Consider the following 17,654-nt stretch of genomic DNA (forward strand, 5'->3'; position numbering starts at 1 on the left):
ACAATGAAAACTTCCACTCTTAATATTTTAAAATAGTCTCAAAAGCATAAACAACCATTTAGAACATTTTGTATGATTTAAAGCTTTTTCAGTTTAAAAACTGTCCACATAGAAATTTGTTTTTCATGAAAAAATCTGATTTTAGAAAAATTGGGTTAATAACGAGGAAATAAAACTAAGGGAATCATTTCATTTGCCAAAAATGGTGGGTCAAAATGTGCTAACTCCTTTCACTGGCATTTTTAATAGTACATCACAGAATATTCAGGGTTGGAGATATTGACAATTGTGGTGCCTGAAGCCATTTTGCATGATCCCTGAAGCTGCCCAAATTAGTAGTCTTTAGAATAGAAGCATGAGTGTCAGTATGTTTCCTACATATATGGTGTGATCCCGTCTTGGGAAGTCGATGGGGCTTTGATATTGATTTCAATGGCAGAAAAGTTTTCATTTCTTCAGCTAATAATGTGGGAGGCTGGAGTTATACTGGTTATACCGATGTCCTCTGCTGCTGAGTTTTCTGAATTGTGCTGTTACAAAATGAGGAAGCTGCTCGGATAGCAACCTCTTCTCAAAAATCCCCACCGGCTAAGAAGCAGAAGAAAGGATTGATGCAAGGATTTAGGCTGCATGCAGCGATCTTCAGAAAGTATACACCCACCCAATGGGTTTCCTGGCAGTGGGCCACCATGCTCTCAAAAAGACACAAGTGTTTCTTCTCAAGGGTAAAGGAAAACAAAGGAAGGCAAAAATGATCAGAGTGGAATACCTAAGTTTGGTGAGTTTATTCCTGTTAAAAGGAAAGGAGGGCTTTATTTGTCAGCATCCTGATGCTGGTGCAGTTAACAGTAGCAAATACCAACGAAGGGTGGTAAGCAGCCAGAAACTGCACAGCTCAAGAAAAGGGGGAACGTTGGAGAGGTGAAGCTGGAAACTACGTAGATGCAACAAATAGTGGTGGTGTTTGGACACATCTGAGCACTGACAATGGAGGTGACTGGCACACTGGTCAGGGTAGTCATTGTCCATACAGGGAGGCAAATCAGAACCCATCACTCTTTGACACCCTCAAGGATTTCAGCGGCTGCATCAGGGCCAAATAGTGATCCACGCTCCGACACATGACAAAAGAGATGTTACTGTAGTAGGAAACACAGTGAACTGTCCTGGTTATCTTGCAAAAAACATCTCAAAAGGTACAGTGCAGCTGGCAGTCAGAAAGGGAACGGTTAGAAGCCACATGGTTTCAGCTGAGACCAGGCTGCAAGGGAAAATCATACTCTCTGAGTCCAGCATTTCCCCTGGAAGATGAAAATCCAGATAACAGAGATGTTCAGTCAGCCCCACAGATGGGATGAAGAAAAAGTCCCTGGAAGAAGAGTCCTGTGAACAGCGTCCAAGATGGTATCTGCATTTCCACAAAAATCTGTCTCTGTTTTCTATCCAAATGCAGAGACATAAAGCACGATGTTTCTACTTTACGTGACAGACGTCTCCTCTCTGCGTTACAGTTAACATGAACATCTTGTGATTGCCTGTATCATTATTGCCAGTTCTGAGAAGAGATTTATGATGGCACTGTCTTAAATTTTTTAGGTGTTTGACATTTTAGTGACAAATCACTACGGTCTGATCAAAGGCATTAAAATCGACAGAGGAATTCCTGCCTACTGCTTTGGGTTGGCCATATCAGAACACCTCCAGACCCAGCTGCTGTTCCAGCATGCTTTAAAAAGTGACAAGGAATACATTCTTCAAAGCCAATGATGCCATATCACTTGCTTTTCTTATGATAAATAATATCAACCCTTTTGCACGATACAGGTTTAATTATAAAGTTTCAGAATGACTGAGAATTACGTGCATTTGTATGCCAAATATACACCAAACAATTGGCATTTATTGCAGAACGAAGAAATTCTCCAAGGTAGCCTTATAGGATGTTGTAATTGTTCTCTCCACAAAAGAAACTGCAGTTACCTTGCTTAGCATTTGCCCCATCCTCATTAGACACCCTGAGCTCTTTGGAAAAGCGCTTGCTCCTGTGACTGTCTTTGTGCCAGGTATGAGTCAGGTCCCTGCAATGACAGACGCATGAACAAATCACTGACGAGTGGTGTGCGCACAGGAGAAGGCGAGGCTGCTCCGCGCACAGGGAGGTGTCTGGTTATGCTGGATAGACATCTGAAGTAGAGTTTATCCTACCACTGAAAGTGAAGCAAATGCTCCAAATGATTTGTTTGCATTTAATTTCTTCCAGGTGCAAAAGCAAAGGAAAGCCTGCTTTTCCCTTCCCTGAAGAATCAACCTCTTGGATGCCCCATTTCAGTTCCCGTATTAACTGCTAATAAAATTGGCTCCTGTCTCCTAGGCAGGGGAGACCTGCTGACAGACTAGCATTTACATTTAAAGGCTTCTTCTACACATCTGAATATTAACAAGTCTCCATAGCAGTTTCTCTACATGATCTGGCTTCAAGCCTGTCTGGTGCCTCAGTTTTTCTACCTTCTCCAGTTCATGAGCCCTTATGCTTCCCTTTATTCACTCTCCCCCTTTTGAAGATAAAGTCGTTAATAAGGACTTCATAGTTTTTTGCTAAATTCAGTTCCCTTTACATGTTCACCAGGTAACCCTAGCACTTTGAATTTACAGTAAAAGTACAAAGTAGGTTTCTTTCTGCTTTGATTTCCTGTACCCATGTCACCTCCTTCAGGTCTAATCACAGTAATGACTCCATTAACTAGATCATCATCTTTTTACCAATCCCAGAGAGAGTACTTTCATTTGATGAAAAAGTTGAATGTTGTTCATTGGTACGTGGTGAATCAGTGTATTGTGGCATCTTCTAATTAAAACACGAGTCATCGTGACAGGCTGGGTGTAGCCACAGAATCATTTGCTATTTTCACATGAGAGCCCAGCAACAAAAATATAATAAAAAAGCATTGAGCCACTTATTGCTTACCATAAAACACACAGGATCTTGTTGTTCCTTCACTCAAAACATGAGACTTTTCTACTTAGAAATCTTTGTGAAAAAAATCCCTTTATGATGATATATCAGACTGTCCCATTTAAAAAAAAAAAAAAAAAGAAAAATGTAGAGGGCTGGAATGTTTGTCTTTTCTGAAGGAAACACCCCTGACACACCCTACCTTATCATCTCTTGTCGTTTCTCTGGCCGGAACCTACACACACCAGCTTCAGGGGAGTTGAAGTGGCAGGAACCATCATTGCCACAGAGTGCCTTGAGTTCTTGGCTGAGATACAAGGAATATTTCTTGAAATGTTCACGCAACGTGGCATCATCACGAATATCCTTCTTCCCAGCAAAATTGTCTATTGCCTGACACGTGCCCCTGCACACTCTGCAGCATCTTGGAAGGATGATCGGGAGGCACATGAATCTCACTTCTAGCTGAGAAAGTGAAACCCATGCAAGGATGCTGCTGTTAGCAGATGAGTGGAAGTGTGACCTGGCACCTAGGATTCGGTGTTGGGTGCTACTGCCACATTGTCTCACGGACTGCTGCTGAGGAAGCCAAAAAAGCTGTCGTGACACAGAGGCAATCCTATGTGAAAGGGCAAAGCAGGGAATCCTTCCTGATTGCAACGCATTAGCAGCTTGCTTAGAGCAGCATGAAGCCTAGACACCTTAAAATTAAAGGATTGCCATTATATGGTGCACTGTATGGAAATCTCTTGGCCCACCTATTTCAGCTGGGTTTTTTTAACCTGGATCTTCATTAGAGAAATGCTGAAATCTTAGTCACGTCTGAAAGTAATAGTACAATCTCTATCAGTACAGACAGAGCCAGGATTTTATCTGAAGAATATAGATGCCACAACCAGAAAACAGGCTTAACTGTAGCATTACTGTTTGCTGACACTCTGCTAATGGGCTGAGATCAACAGAAATGTTTATTCGAGAGAATCTGATAGCAAAACTGTCTGTTGTGATGAGCTTGTAACATGGCAGAGAATCCAGCCTTCCTATTGGTTTTCCCTACTAAAACCTTCTGTCTGGGGTATTTTTATTCCTTTTTGAAAACTTATTAAAAGAGCCAGCAAGCGTGCAGCACATGCTTCTTGAACATTGATTTCCTATTACATCGCACCAAGCACTAGCCGAGACAAATTAGTAAAAGCCATCAGTGTGGGAGATGCATGGAACTAGGGGCCATCAGAGACAGAACTTTTCCACCATGGCTTTTCACTGCTGAGGATGGTATGGTTCAGATATACTAGCAACATCAAGCATTTCAAACCTACTGTGGTATGGAAGGGACAACATAACAAAAAGGCACATTTATTTAATGCCTCTTGCCTACCGAAGTAGCTATGATGTTCCCTACATCTTTCAGTACCGAAACTGAAATGCTGAATAGCGCTGGATGTTTAGAACACCCAAGGACGAAGCTAGGTCAGCCAGTAATTTAAATACAAACGTGTTTCTGACTAGCTAACAGCACTGGTTTGTTGAGGAGTTGAAAAAAGAATTAAAAAGAGTCATACCCTTACTAAATGTTTCAGACTGACTCATTTCTGACTGAGAAAGCATAGTCACTAATTATTGCAGCAGAATGTGCATATGCGCCTTCCAAAAATTGGTACGGCTGCTGAATTTCACATCCTACTCATCTCCCAGCAGATTTCTCGGTACACATGCTTACATAAAAAAAAAAAAACAACTTCCTGAGCTGCATTTGAATGATGTAAGTGTTGGGTAGAGACAACTGATTTTTAAAACCAGAACAAGATTTAAATTGGCTATTCTTTTCTAAGGATGCCAAGACTATGCTGCAGAGTTGTTGTGACCACCCTGAACACACAGGAAGACAGGCAAGAAATAGTAGCTGTGGCTTAACGAGGTTACGAAGTAATTCAAATATTTTGGAAGTTATTTTGTTATCATTCATATGATAACGATCATAATTTTTTTCCCCTCGCCTCTTTGCATCTGTTTAGGGAAAGAAGGATTTTCATTTCTAAATGAGTCCTTTGTGAGGGCTGCCTTTGCCCTCTCTTGATACCATCTCTTTGCCACACCAGATGTTAGGAACCCTGACCCCAGCCCCTGCGTCCCTCAGCCGTGCATCGTTCTAAATCTCCTTCCAGTTACAAGCTGGGCTCTCAGACGGCAGGAGCTGCCATCGGTACAGTTGTGCTGACCTCAGTGTATTTTTGGTGCCATGTTTAAGACGTTATTTTCAGAAACACTCGTTTTCTTTTCATTTTGAACATTTTGAGGAACATTAGACAAGATTTTATTTGTTGCAGAGCCCACATGTCTGAAACAGAGATAAAGCCTGCATACTTCAGATGTTGGGATATCGTTTCCTCCACATCTTGCTGTTCTTTTCCACTGATCTACTAGTGAACGGGTTACGTATTTTTCTACTCCTGTTAAGACAATGTATTTTACACCAGTTTGATTGCGATGCACGTGTTCAAAACATTTCTTCTATTTCAGTGCTCCCTACTATTTTTTGCATAGAATAAACATGGACTTACTTTTAGAAAGACCCTTTAATCTGGGTAGGTGAAGACACTGATCAAATTAGATGCCTCTCCTTTTTTACCAATGCAAAAAGTACAACCACCAAAACTTTGGTGCATCTCTTCATTTACTGCACAAGATAAATGAAAGAATTAAGACTTTTAAAGGGTAGCTACCATTTCTGATTGTGGGAAGAGCCAGGTACGCTCTGGGATTTGTGAATGTCTCACAAGTTGCTATGCTACTCTTTCTTATAAAATATAATTGGCTTTAGATTAAATTGTACCCCCAACTAAACTTGATTACCTATTTACCACAGGCCTCAATGGAGGCAAGGTTTAACCTCCAAGAGCAAAGCTTGAACGCACCTGAAAACTTTTAACACTTTCATAATACCTAAATATCCCCTATATCCTGCATAGCAACAGCACCTTTGTCTTTTCTTCCTCCTTTCTGACTTTCCTTTTGCTACCACTTTCTTCTCCATCTTTCTTAATGCTTTATTTTTCCTTTTGATACCTAATTAAGTAACCTGTTCCACCTCAGTAATCAGCACAGCGGTAGTAGCATAATACAGAATTACACCTTGTTTTGTTCTTATCTTTTTTTTAATATAGATAAGATTTGTTTTATTCATCTCACACATTTCTTTCATTTGATTATTGCTATTGCATCTCTCTTAATTTATCATTTCAAAGTTACAAAGGAAATAACCTACCAAGTCTGGCAGGTGACCCTGTTCCCAGAGAAGTTCTGATAACATGGTATAACAGGAGTGAGAATATGCTGATGCCGTCTACTGAGAGCAAGTCCTAAACTTGAATCCAGATTCTCTGTGATTTAATCCAAAGCCCTACACTGGTGCCAGAAGTGAGTTTTAAGAAAGAGTAGAAGATGTAGAAGTATCTACGAAGAGTAAGACTGTACCAGTCCCTTGGAAAAGCTTTAGCTCTGCCATATTTCCCAGTATATGTGCTCAAAGCTATTTAAGTGCACGTATGTGAACCACTCGCGTTGCGTGTGAAAACTGCGTGTGTGACTGACTGAGAACTTGAGAAGTCACCTCAGGTCCTGGCATCGCAAGAATAAAAACTGTAGCCAGAGAATGAAGGGAGAAGCAGCCTGGCTGAAAATGAATGCGTGTTAACATACCGTTTCTACCATACCTAAAGGAAGATGAAAGTGCTGAGCCTTTTTCACTGAACTGTGATCTCCTAATGCAGGGACTGTGCAAAACTGTTCCCTCATGGGCTATCACACACTCATGCCATCTCGGTCCATGTGCATTGCCTACAATAAATGCAGAACTTAGTACAGGTTTTCCTTGGTAACTCCTTCTAAAGAAAATGTATGAAGACAGAAAAGACAGTTACCCAATGTGATTATCAAGTGGAAGATGGCAGTCAGGGGCTTTCTTCAATAATCTCAGTTAGAAACTTGCGAAGTTACAATTGCAGGAAATCTATATACAGCATCCAAATATCCTGCAATGAGTTGCAAAAATCTGTATGAATACTTTTCTCCATGAGGCTCTCCGGGCATTTAACTTTTAATACTTCAGCTCCTCTCCGAGTTCTTGGAATTTTCAAAAACAAGTTGACAGCACATTAAAAATAAACACTGCTTTATTTGCCAGATCTAGATCTTATTAAATGTACATATATAAGTTAGCTGAATGCAATGTTTAAAAAAATTATTCCAACGCTAGTGTATCATGTAAATCAGCAACATACTTAGCAGACAAAAATGCCACTCATTACATAACAGTACAAGTCAAAACAAGCAGTACACATAGAACAGTAGGAAAGTCCATCTATTTTCACTCCGTTCTGTTGTTCTCAAACTGATAGTATTACATAAAAAAGTAAAAGCATAATAACAAAATCTTCTAGAAAAAACAGTATAGTGTCTTATAGTGGCACTCTTATCTTGCAGTCATTTGCTTAGAACATACCACGCTAAATCTTTCCAAGGTAAAAATACTAAGTTTTAAATTGAGGGAAAAAAAAATTTAAAAATCCCTGATTGTATTGCACTCGAAAGGCCAATTTTCTTTTTCTAACTAATTCTAATGAAGCAAGCTACTGTTGCTTAAAGTAGAGTAGTTCCAACACAGAACTATCTTCACTTTGGTTAAAGGACACTTTTAGATACTTATATTAAACACATCAAAACCAAATATTCCAACAGTAAGAATAAGCACATCCCCAAACCGACCAGTTCATTTGTCTTATTTTTGTCACGTTCCAGGAACACTTCAGGAAATGTATATGTATGTGAACTATTATAGTCCTAATCATACTAATAATCTTTTGTCAAAATACTGCTTAATGACAAGTAAAGGCAAACTCTTATGTAAAGAGGTGTTAGACTTATTTTGTTATGTGACGTTAGCTCTTAATATGACAACACATTCTTTTTTCAACAGTTTCTATATATGAAGTAATGCTATGAAGTGTAATGATATATTTTAAAGATACATATATTTATTTTTAAATAAGCTGATCCCAGATTTTTTCCACTTTCTACTGTATGATACAACATATGCAAAACCTCTGTTTGTATAGCATTAAATAGGAAGTGACCTCAAAAAATAAGTTGGAAAGAAGCAAGATGTAGGAATCAAAACATCAATTCAAATTCAGGGTCTGCCTGCGGAGCTTCTGCGTATCAACGCTGTATCTGAAACTAAGGTATCTCCTTGTTTTCCTCCATCTTGCTTTTAAATAGCATTAGTCATTCACAATACATCTATTTTGCTGACATCTTTTCAAGTGTAGTATATTAGGACACTTTATTACAGGACCTGAAGAAACTCACGTTTTGTAAGCAGGAATAGTGCATCTAATGCTGAATTTTCAAATCTGTTTTCAGCTTCAATCAGATTGTACATTTTGCATAGAAATATCGTTTTGCATCTCATCACCTTACCGTTTGAAGCAATTGTTTGCATTGCTAACAGTAAAAAACCTGTGAAATCTAAATTAAGCGGTTTAGTTAACAGTATACGTGTGAGAAGCAGCAAAGTGCTTGCGTTGTGTAAATTCTGGTGTCGCATACATAATTACGGTGACTGATACTCTTCTTTGGCTTATACATTAAGCAGCAGAGCTAATTTATTTATACATGCATTCCTCCAATAAATCCATTGCTTCAAATGTATCTGAATATTCAAGAACATGGTCAGTTCATCATGAACATGAATTGCCAACATGCTTGATTTATCAAGCAAACTTACAGAAGGAAGCTGAATAACTTACAGTAATGAGAAATGTACATCTGCTTCAACTCCTTGACTGACAGCCAAACCATGTGATGCTTGTTCGAGGTAGGCACTTCAATGTGAAAACCTTTGCTAATAATGACAGTTCCACTCAAGACATTGATTTAAAACTCTGCTACAACATTAAGGTTACTAGCCAAGTATTCCAAGACGTAGGCTAGGTCTGCTAAAACAAAATACGGAAACCTTAAGTTGTGGATCTAGTAAACAGTACATCACTTGGCTGATATGGAATACAAATCTGTATTTTTGTGTGTATACTTGCAAGGAAGTATAACTTTCAAAGTGCAAATATAGTAAAATTTCTAATCTCTCTAGCTAGTGTAGTTCAGCATGAGAGAACTCAACAGTCTGGTGCTACTTTATCTAAGCAGTCTCAGTATGAACTGCTCCCCGTGAACAGTTCACATAGTACTAAAACAGAAGTGTGCCAAGGCAGGCATGGTTTGGCTAACACTGTACAGCTATGTGTGCAGGTTCACAGTATCACGATGCCTGCAAGCACACTTTGGAAATACCGATTTCCACATAGTGATCATCTTCACATCTTTTGCCAAATGCAAATAAACAAGGCACTAAGCATGGAAGTGTTGATACGTTTTAAATATACAGCAAAATCATAAAAATGCCTAACTGCTTCAAATTATAAAATGAGGGCACATTCATAAACAGCTGGTAGCTACTTTGCACAAGTAGTTATTATATATTTATAAACTCGGTAACTGTAGAAAAGCCCCATGACAAAACAGAAAAAAAATTCCTTCTTAAAGATTAAAAAGAAAAAAAACGCAAACAAAAACCCCAGGCTCCTATGTATAAGGACAGTAACAATGTAAACAGAGATTATTTGGCATGCTTAAAACCTTCTGAATACAAATCCACGTACAAACCATCTGGCTAGATCAATTAGTATGGCAGTGCAGCTCCCAATCCACTGCACTGTGCAGTCATACTCCATAGTGTGCATCAAGTACAGACACACAGCTTTAGCCCTTTGTTGGCATTCACAGAGAATCCAAACAAAGAATCCAAATGAAGGAGGAGCTTTGGCCAAAACTAACATCACGTATGATCTTCCAATGGCAGGTTTTGAGATTGAGAAATAAATTAGCTGTACTTCTCCAAATTGTATACACCTTTTCAAAAAACACTAATTAGATGATTCCACAGTATTTGCATTTAAAGAGCAAACTCTTTGGCAGATCATATCTTTATGAAAATAAATTATGGGTTCTTTTTTCCTTCATTAGTATGTATTAACTGAAGACTGTGCCTATAAATAATTCCAAATGGAATTAAGCCAATATATCTTTAAAAATCAATTCCTTCTAAAAAGTGTATAGAAGTTCAAAGCTGCAAACAAATGTTTCATAAGAACTAATGGATATAAAAAAAAGCCCCAAACCCTAACCGCTGTATCAGGAGTGTTCTCTTGTTTAAATGATCATGTCATAACAATAATAATTCTCAGCATTTTCCACAGCAGGAGTCCTCTATGATATCCTTTTCATTCAGCTGGGATACAGCCTGGAACTTTGCATTTAGCAACAGAGGGAGGGCTTGGTGTTAATGACCTTATCATATCCTGTGAGCCCTTTGAGGGTAACATTCCCTATACTGGGAATCCGAACTCTAGGATTACAAGATTACACTTATTATTCAAAGTGATGGGTAAATAGAAAACAGTGCTGAAGTCATACAGTTAAGTAGATTTACTAAACCTAGAATGCTCAGTAAGACTTTTTTTAAAGTCTAAAATCTTTGGACTGAAAGCAAAGGTTTGAAACTGTCCTATAGTTTTCAAGATGATGCATACTGAGCAAATCACAGATAAAAAAAAGCTAAAATGAGCTAAATCCCAAACAGTTGTTTTTTCAACTACATTGCTCTGGATAACTCCATCCTTCCTTCTGTGGCGATGAACTCCTTTTCCGTGGCTCGTTTATCACCTTGACACAGTCTCTCCTTCAGTTTTTCAAGTTCATACTCATGGAGGATTTTCTGTGTTAAATATTTTTCACGCTTTATTTTGGCTTTCACATCTGCAGGGACGTCGGGAATCATCCATGCTACAAAGAATTTGACGATAAATACAACATGCTAAAAAAAAAAAAAAAAAAAAAGGAGAAATGTTACAACTCATTACCAAATGAAACACCTATTGTTTTATCCAACCCCAAACAGATCACTTTTTTTTCCACAAACAGAATACATTTCATTTGGCTGTCCTGGAACAATACATAACAAACCAATGGGTATCTGAGATGTGCACAAAGATTAAAAGACTTCCTTTTATGCAGAAACTTTAATTCCAAACCACTTATGAATTAACAAACCCAAGAGGAAAGTGTCAGGTTCTGAATCCCTAGCATCACTTTCTAATACCATTATGTCGTTTCTTAGAAAATTCATATGGCCGTGCTGAAAACACTATTGAGAACTGATAAGATACAGTAGGAAAAGTGGTAAGAGCAGCACTTTAACAACTCCCTTTTCCCTTCAGAACTTGCAAGACAGTGGCTTAATACTGAAGTGCCAGTTATCCAAATTATTGATTTAGCTATTTTGAGCCAATATACATCACTGCAAAATGCTTTCTGGATTTTGAATACAGTCATCTCACATACAGCTCTTGAATGAAACCAGTAGGAGTGAAAGTGCTAGTCCTGGTGGTTCGTGTCTCTTCCATCTGCATAAAGACCTTTTTTATTCTACTGTTTTATTTTGATCAAATTTAGCAGCTTCCTCAGCTGTTTTCACTCTTCTTACTTGGAGGTTAACTCCCTGAAGTTAAAAGACTTAGTTATAATAATCATTTAGGACATGAGTGTTTGGTATTACTTAGGGAAGGCACTATTTTATACTCTCAGCAGAGTATATTCTATTTTCTGTAACATTAGTAACTGCCTAGAGAATCAATAAGGTACCAATTTCGCAAGGAAATTTTGTAGGGAACATACCTCCATAATAATTATAAAGGCCAGTTTTGCAGCAAGAATGTGCCAGAACTGCATAGTGTGTAAATATTTCCTCTCATGATCTGGAGGATATCGATAGTCTCTGTACCTGTTGGACAGAAAGACATGCAAAGGTGAAATGTCATATTCAGTCTGAGACAGACTACAAGCTCAGCGACACTTACAGGCAAATACAGCTGTCACTTAAGGAACCTTTTCATCTTGTTTTAAATGGTCTGTTTCCTTTTGCAGAAAAAGGTTGCCTCTCAATTTGTTTCTGTCTTATGTTTGCTTAAACACCCTCACATTCACAGCAACAGAGCAGAGATGAGGATGTGTGAGAAGTGAAATTTTGTACACAGGTTACTTTTTTTTCAGGCAATGATCAAATAATACAGGACAGAGTGATGGAACATATCACACAGTAATGGACAAGTATTGAATAAACGTGACAGATTATGGACTGGACAGATGCAGGGTTTAATGGAAGGACAGTCTTGAGTATGTGTTTTACACTCACATGTAGAATTAGGATAAGACTCCTGGGCCTTTAAAGCTAAAATATTGTACAAATGTAGCCGCTTCTTAAAGTGTTTTTTTGGTTGGTTCATTTGTTTGGGGATTTTTTTTTTCATCAAATCAGTACTCTTCTTTTACCGTCTTCTCCAAAGTTGTTGCTCAATTCTTCTAGAACCTCCAATGCTGCTTCTAGCAAGAAAGGACTATTTTTTTTAATGAAAGCAGGATGGCCCAGATCCTTGGTGGTATCTAGCATAATAACAATTGACTTTAAATACCATATCTCATTTTCAGCTTTGGAATCTAAACATCCCCCTAATGATACTTCCTTGTCCACTTAGGCACTGCAGCCAAAAAAGCTTTGAAAATATAGGCTGAATTTTGCAACCTTAGGGATGTAAATCTCCTCCATCACTCAAAAATCAATAGTTTAAGTAAAAAACCAAAACCAAACAAAAAACCATTAGCAATGAGGCTCTCAAACAAGAAAAAGGTGATTTTTTTCATTACTGGCATGATCTCTTACCATCTCAAGCACTGCCTTGCTAACAGCCTAAATATTACCTCTCACACTTTAGAACGATGAGAATGACATCATTTAATTTCTAGTGGACTACTTGGATCTGCATCGACTTTTTATGCTGCATTCTAAGGAAAGCGAGAAAATATTTATTATTACACCAACACCAACCTGCATATGACAAAGTTTTCCGGATTCAGTTTAGGCTTGTTTCTGTCAGGAAAATCTGAGATTTGAAACACTGACAAACTGTTGTTTATGTACCCAGACATAGGCGAGTCTTCATTTTCAGAATAAGCATAGTAGTAAACTAAACGAGGAATCATATCTGATGTGAACGCAACAATAAAAGCCTGAAAAAGAAATTGGAAAAAGAAATTAAGGAAGTGGCACACAACATTTGTAAGCAGATTCATAAAAGGGTTTTGGTACTGTGACTCTGTGGCATAACCCAGGATCTTTTAAGCAAGGATGAGCAGCATGATTAGGGCACTTCACCTTGGAAAAGATGCTGACTGCAGCCTCTGCTGCAAGGACCAGCACTCAGTGAACAAAAATATGTGAATAGTCCTTACAAGAGGCACCAAATCCCAAACATCCCCTCAGACCACACTGTCTTCTATCTGTGATAACAGCACTCCTTAGTGAAAGAGGAGATGTGGTTTTGAATTCTTGTGAGAAAGGATGAACTCGAACCCAGTGTGTGATCACTTCGTGAAAGAAGGGGAGCCATTTTCTCCAGCTGTATTTAAAAATGAAACAATGGCTACCAGCACATTTTGCCTGGAAACTTGAGATACTTAAGATGCTCTGGTACCCTGCTAATTGGGCAATACCTGCAAGTGGGTTTGTTGCCTAAGACACTTGCAGATCTGATACTGTTTAGCACTCTACGTTAAAAAGAGGCAACTCTTTTGCTCAGCAGTCTGCTTTACATTATATTTAAGGTGAAATACTAGCATAGCATTTAGTTTCCAGATCATAAAAGGTACTCTGAGCCACTGCCCCCATAGGGGCATCCAGAAGCAGTTGAACGAGCAGAATTCCCACAGAATAGGCCTCAGTGACAAGACAGAAACGTCATCTGGCTGACAGAATTAATCCGCCTCTCCTGTCCCCTACGGCCCCTCTGAGCAATCAGTGTGCTTCATCAGACTAAGCTTCAGGCTGGCTTATGCCATTCCAAACCACTGGAAAACACAGACAAGTGAATGAACAATTATGGTCCGGTGAAATGTGCATTTGGAGCTGCATGTTGTCAACATATGGGCAAGCCGAACCACCCAAATGGCTTGACCACATCACTGTAGGGTAGCATGTGATAAAGTGAATACTACTGATGAAGGAGAAAAAGCATCAGCTGATTTTTAAATCTGCAGATTCTGGGTACATGGAAGAATCAAAGTTGATATAACACAGTTAACGTACTTACATTAGTGACAACAGACAAGATGGCCATTCCGTTCAGGATTTCTTGCCAAACTCCTATGCTATGTGCTTTCGCAGCCACAGGTCTCCTGTACTGAGTGGTTAACTTCCAGGAGTCTACTCGAATCTCCAGGATATTATTCATCAGGGCAAGAAGGGGAGCCAGGGGAAAGGACGCCACAAAGAGAGTAATGAATCCAAACTGAATGACTGCAAGGGAGAAAAGAAAAGTGCCAAAAGCTGCCCCAACGAAAGTACCCTCAGGGTGACAAGGAAACATGCAGGTTGCTACTCGCAAACAAATGGCAAACTTTTGCCAGGCTGCACAAGTCACCTCCAGCCCTGCCCTGAGCTAAGCGATAACCTGCCCCAGCCCTAAGACTTCTCCAGTCTCTTAGGGCTGCCGTTCAGCAGCACTCAAGGGAACGGGGCATTCAGGTCCCATCAAATGATGCTGCCAGCAGTGCCAGATACTAATTCTTTCATGGTGTTGCAGTTCTCCTCTCATGAATGGAACGTAACTATAGGGGAATGGGAATGTACTCATACATCAAATTTCTGAATTACCAGAGAGGAACAAAAACAGGCTAGTTTTCCTCTGCTGCAGTTTGTACGGAGCAAGCCCGTTCTCCTTTTACTTATCGGCTACACTCCTAAATGAAAAAGAGAAAATACTTTCACTTTTATCACAAGCTTACCTCCACCTATTGTTATTGGTTTAGTCAAAATATTAATAGCGATTCTGTATGTAATAGTTCCACTGGGGAGCCTTAACATTACTTTAAGAATTGCAAATAAAATACACAAATGATCCCTTTAGTTATTACCAAAATGAAATGTCTCTTGGTACAGAATGTGACAGTCCTCAGTGCAGAGCCAATACTGCCGCTGTAGTTTAAAGATAGGAAATAGAACATCTTGTCTGGTTTAGGCAGTGGATAAAAATAAATTCCCATACACCAGTCACCAGCTCTTCCATGATTTCAGTGACGAGTTCTTCATCTTAGACAAGCAACAGAATTCCTACTAGCTTAGCAGCCCCAGGACAACGCTGGAGCATACTGGTTCAGTTCTGATTCAGGAAGAGCAAGGACATCTATTAACAGGCATGGCTGACAACACTGATGGTTCTTAGCATATGAATTTCACAAGATCACAGCCCTGTATGAAATATCATGAAGTGTACGAAGTGACAATAATACAGCTGCAAAGCTCTAGGCAGTAATTATTTCTGTACAGATAAAACAATACAAGGGACCACTTTTCAACAAATTTTGTCCTTCTAATAGACAAATACTGATTTTTTTTTTAGTGTCTTTTAGTTTTAGTTTGGCTTCAATTTCTAGTTTTAGTTTCTCAGGTTTCGTAAAGTAATTTCATGTGCTGACCTGTTCACGGTTCCTTTTGAAAAATCCTATTCTGTTACTCATGCTCCCTCTGCTGGTCTACTGGACTGTATCGAAGCACTAATCAGGGCAAAGCTAAAACTAAACTGATTCTCTCTGATCCAGTTCGTAGATCTCGTATCTGCAGTACCCATCCTCACAGGATATTTGGCACTCATCCCATACTTACAACTTCCACTGACATCAGCTGAGAACATGCTTGGGAACAAGAACAGAACAGACACTGAGACAGCTGGCTGCACCAAGAATAATGTTCCCCATTCAAATGAGGGAAACAGTCTGCAGTGTTTCTGTGAAACTCCCCGCAGTCTAAGACGCAAAGGCAGCTTTTTTTTTTTTTTTTTTTTAATTGGGCTGACCTATTTAATGATTTCCAGCAGTTAACTGTCTACTGTTTACCAGACGAAAGTGGTGGCATCAACCCATAACAATTAATTGAAGCTATTGTTTTAGAAGTGTCAGTACAAGGTGTCTTGTCCTCAATTCCAAATGTGTATTTTTAAACTTACCCATTTCTAGATACTCATAGAATAGGCCTAAGGCTCCAAATATCTGCAGATCATGGTCTTGCTCCCAGCGACTGTATAAATTTTCCGGATTATTTCTGGCTTTCCGGCGTCCCCACCAGTTACAAATCCAGCTGTATATGCAGAAGAAAGTTAACAACGAGAGAAGCAGATCAAGTATCCCTTTCTCTAAGCAAGCTCCTTGTTGCAACATGCTTTTACAAGCACGGCTTTCACAAAAAGAGGCCAAAAGCCTCTATAAAATGAGTCAACTTGTCAGAATTTGTGCTTAATTTACAGAATATTGCTTAGCTTCTTCATATGGCAATACTTGTTATCACTCTTTCCAAGAATTTCCTCTGTCTATAACACGGACATCTCAGTGTAAGAGAGAACTTACGGTACAATGGCCTCTTGGATATTTCCCCAGATCTGTTTGCCAGCCATGACTATGGTGAGCTGTGTCGTCAATTCTATCAAACAGCCTGCAGGATCACACTGGCAGAGACAAACTGGGGGTTAATGGACATGAATAATGGACATTACCCAGATAAACTATATTCTACGACTGTATAAACAAAAGAAAGAAGAGAAGAAGAGTTCTTAAAACTTGTACTTCATTTTCACCTGGACTGCCAGCTAAGATACTCTCTCAGGAAAGCTGTTACAGAAGGGCTTTCAATGCTCAATGGGCTTGATGAAGCACACACCAAAACATAACGGCCATTTGACAGCAGAGTAATTCAGAGATGCTTCAGGCTGACCACTGTGTAGATGCACAAAGACGGGGCAGCAGGATCTGCGTGCGGCACCCACCCCACAGCCCCAGCAAGGTGAATCCATGGCGCTCAGTCAGCTCTCAGCACCAGACCAACCCTGACCTACCAAGCACACGCATTTTCTATTCATATCCCTACACCAGAGGTATTTAAATACCTGCCAGTATCTAGCCTTTGCTGTTTGCCGAGAACACTAGTTTTAAAGTTTCAACTCTTTATTGAGGCCTTCTTAAGACTTTAGCAGCCAGACCAGTGTTAGGGGATACTCTATCAGTAAGTGCACTGCATTACTTCATTGTGTTTTGCATGAAGTTTTTCCTCCACTATTGACTCCCAGGCAACGCTTCACATTAAATATTGCATTTCATCTCTGTACAAACAGCATAATTAGCAATGATATGAGGAAAAAAGCAAAAGGTTACAGAAGTACCTTTTACCAAATGGTTTCTCTGAAAACGTAGTGCCTCAAAAAGCTAAGGAGACACCCAAAGGCCAGACACCGTTTCCATTCATACTAGGTTTCTTCAACCTAGAGAATCACTTTTAAGACCTACCAGCGACATCCGCTGGTATTTCAGGACAACTGGGGCCAAGAAAAGCTTTTCGATTTTTCACCCTTGTGACTGACAGCCACAGATTTTCACTGCTGGTGTTTCCCTGACCAGCACCAGCAGGAAGAATCCTTGGAAGCCCCTCCATCAGCCTTGGGATGGCCAGCTGAGGTCCGGCTCGTTCCAGACCAAACCTGCAGCTGGC

General features: G+C 39.4%; 1 protein-coding gene across 7 annotated transcripts in view; it reads right to left on the reverse strand.

Annotated features, from left to right (window-relative positions):
• Positions 1 to 7,107: 7,107 nt before the first annotated feature.
• Positions 7,108 to 17,654, reverse strand: part of ANO5 (anoctamin 5) — a 61,098-nt gene continuing 50,551 nt past the window's right edge. For all 7 annotated transcript variants that reach the window (XM_052810609.1, XM_052810612.1, XM_052810611.1 and 4 more), the window contains 6 exons: positions 16,520 to 16,617; positions 16,123 to 16,253; positions 14,212 to 14,417; positions 12,951 to 13,132; positions 11,744 to 11,849; positions 7,108 to 10,883 (listed from right to left, as the gene is read on the reverse strand). In XM_052810609.1, the coding sequence (XP_052666569.1) occupies positions 10,662 to 10,883; positions 11,744 to 11,849; positions 12,951 to 13,132; positions 14,212 to 14,417; positions 16,123 to 16,253; positions 16,520 to 16,617 (945 nt within the window). In that variant the 3' untranslated portion in view covers positions 7,108 to 10,661. The remainder of the gene's footprint in view (positions 10,884 to 11,743; positions 11,850 to 12,950; positions 13,133 to 14,211; positions 14,418 to 16,122; positions 16,254 to 16,519; positions 16,618 to 17,654) is intronic.

Source organism: Harpia harpyja, chromosome 16 (assembly GCF_026419915.1).
Source record: "Harpia harpyja isolate bHarHar1 chromosome 16, bHarHar1 primary haplotype, whole genome shotgun sequence".
NCBI classification, from domain to species: Eukaryota; Metazoa; Chordata; class Aves; order Accipitriformes; family Accipitridae; genus Harpia; species Harpia harpyja.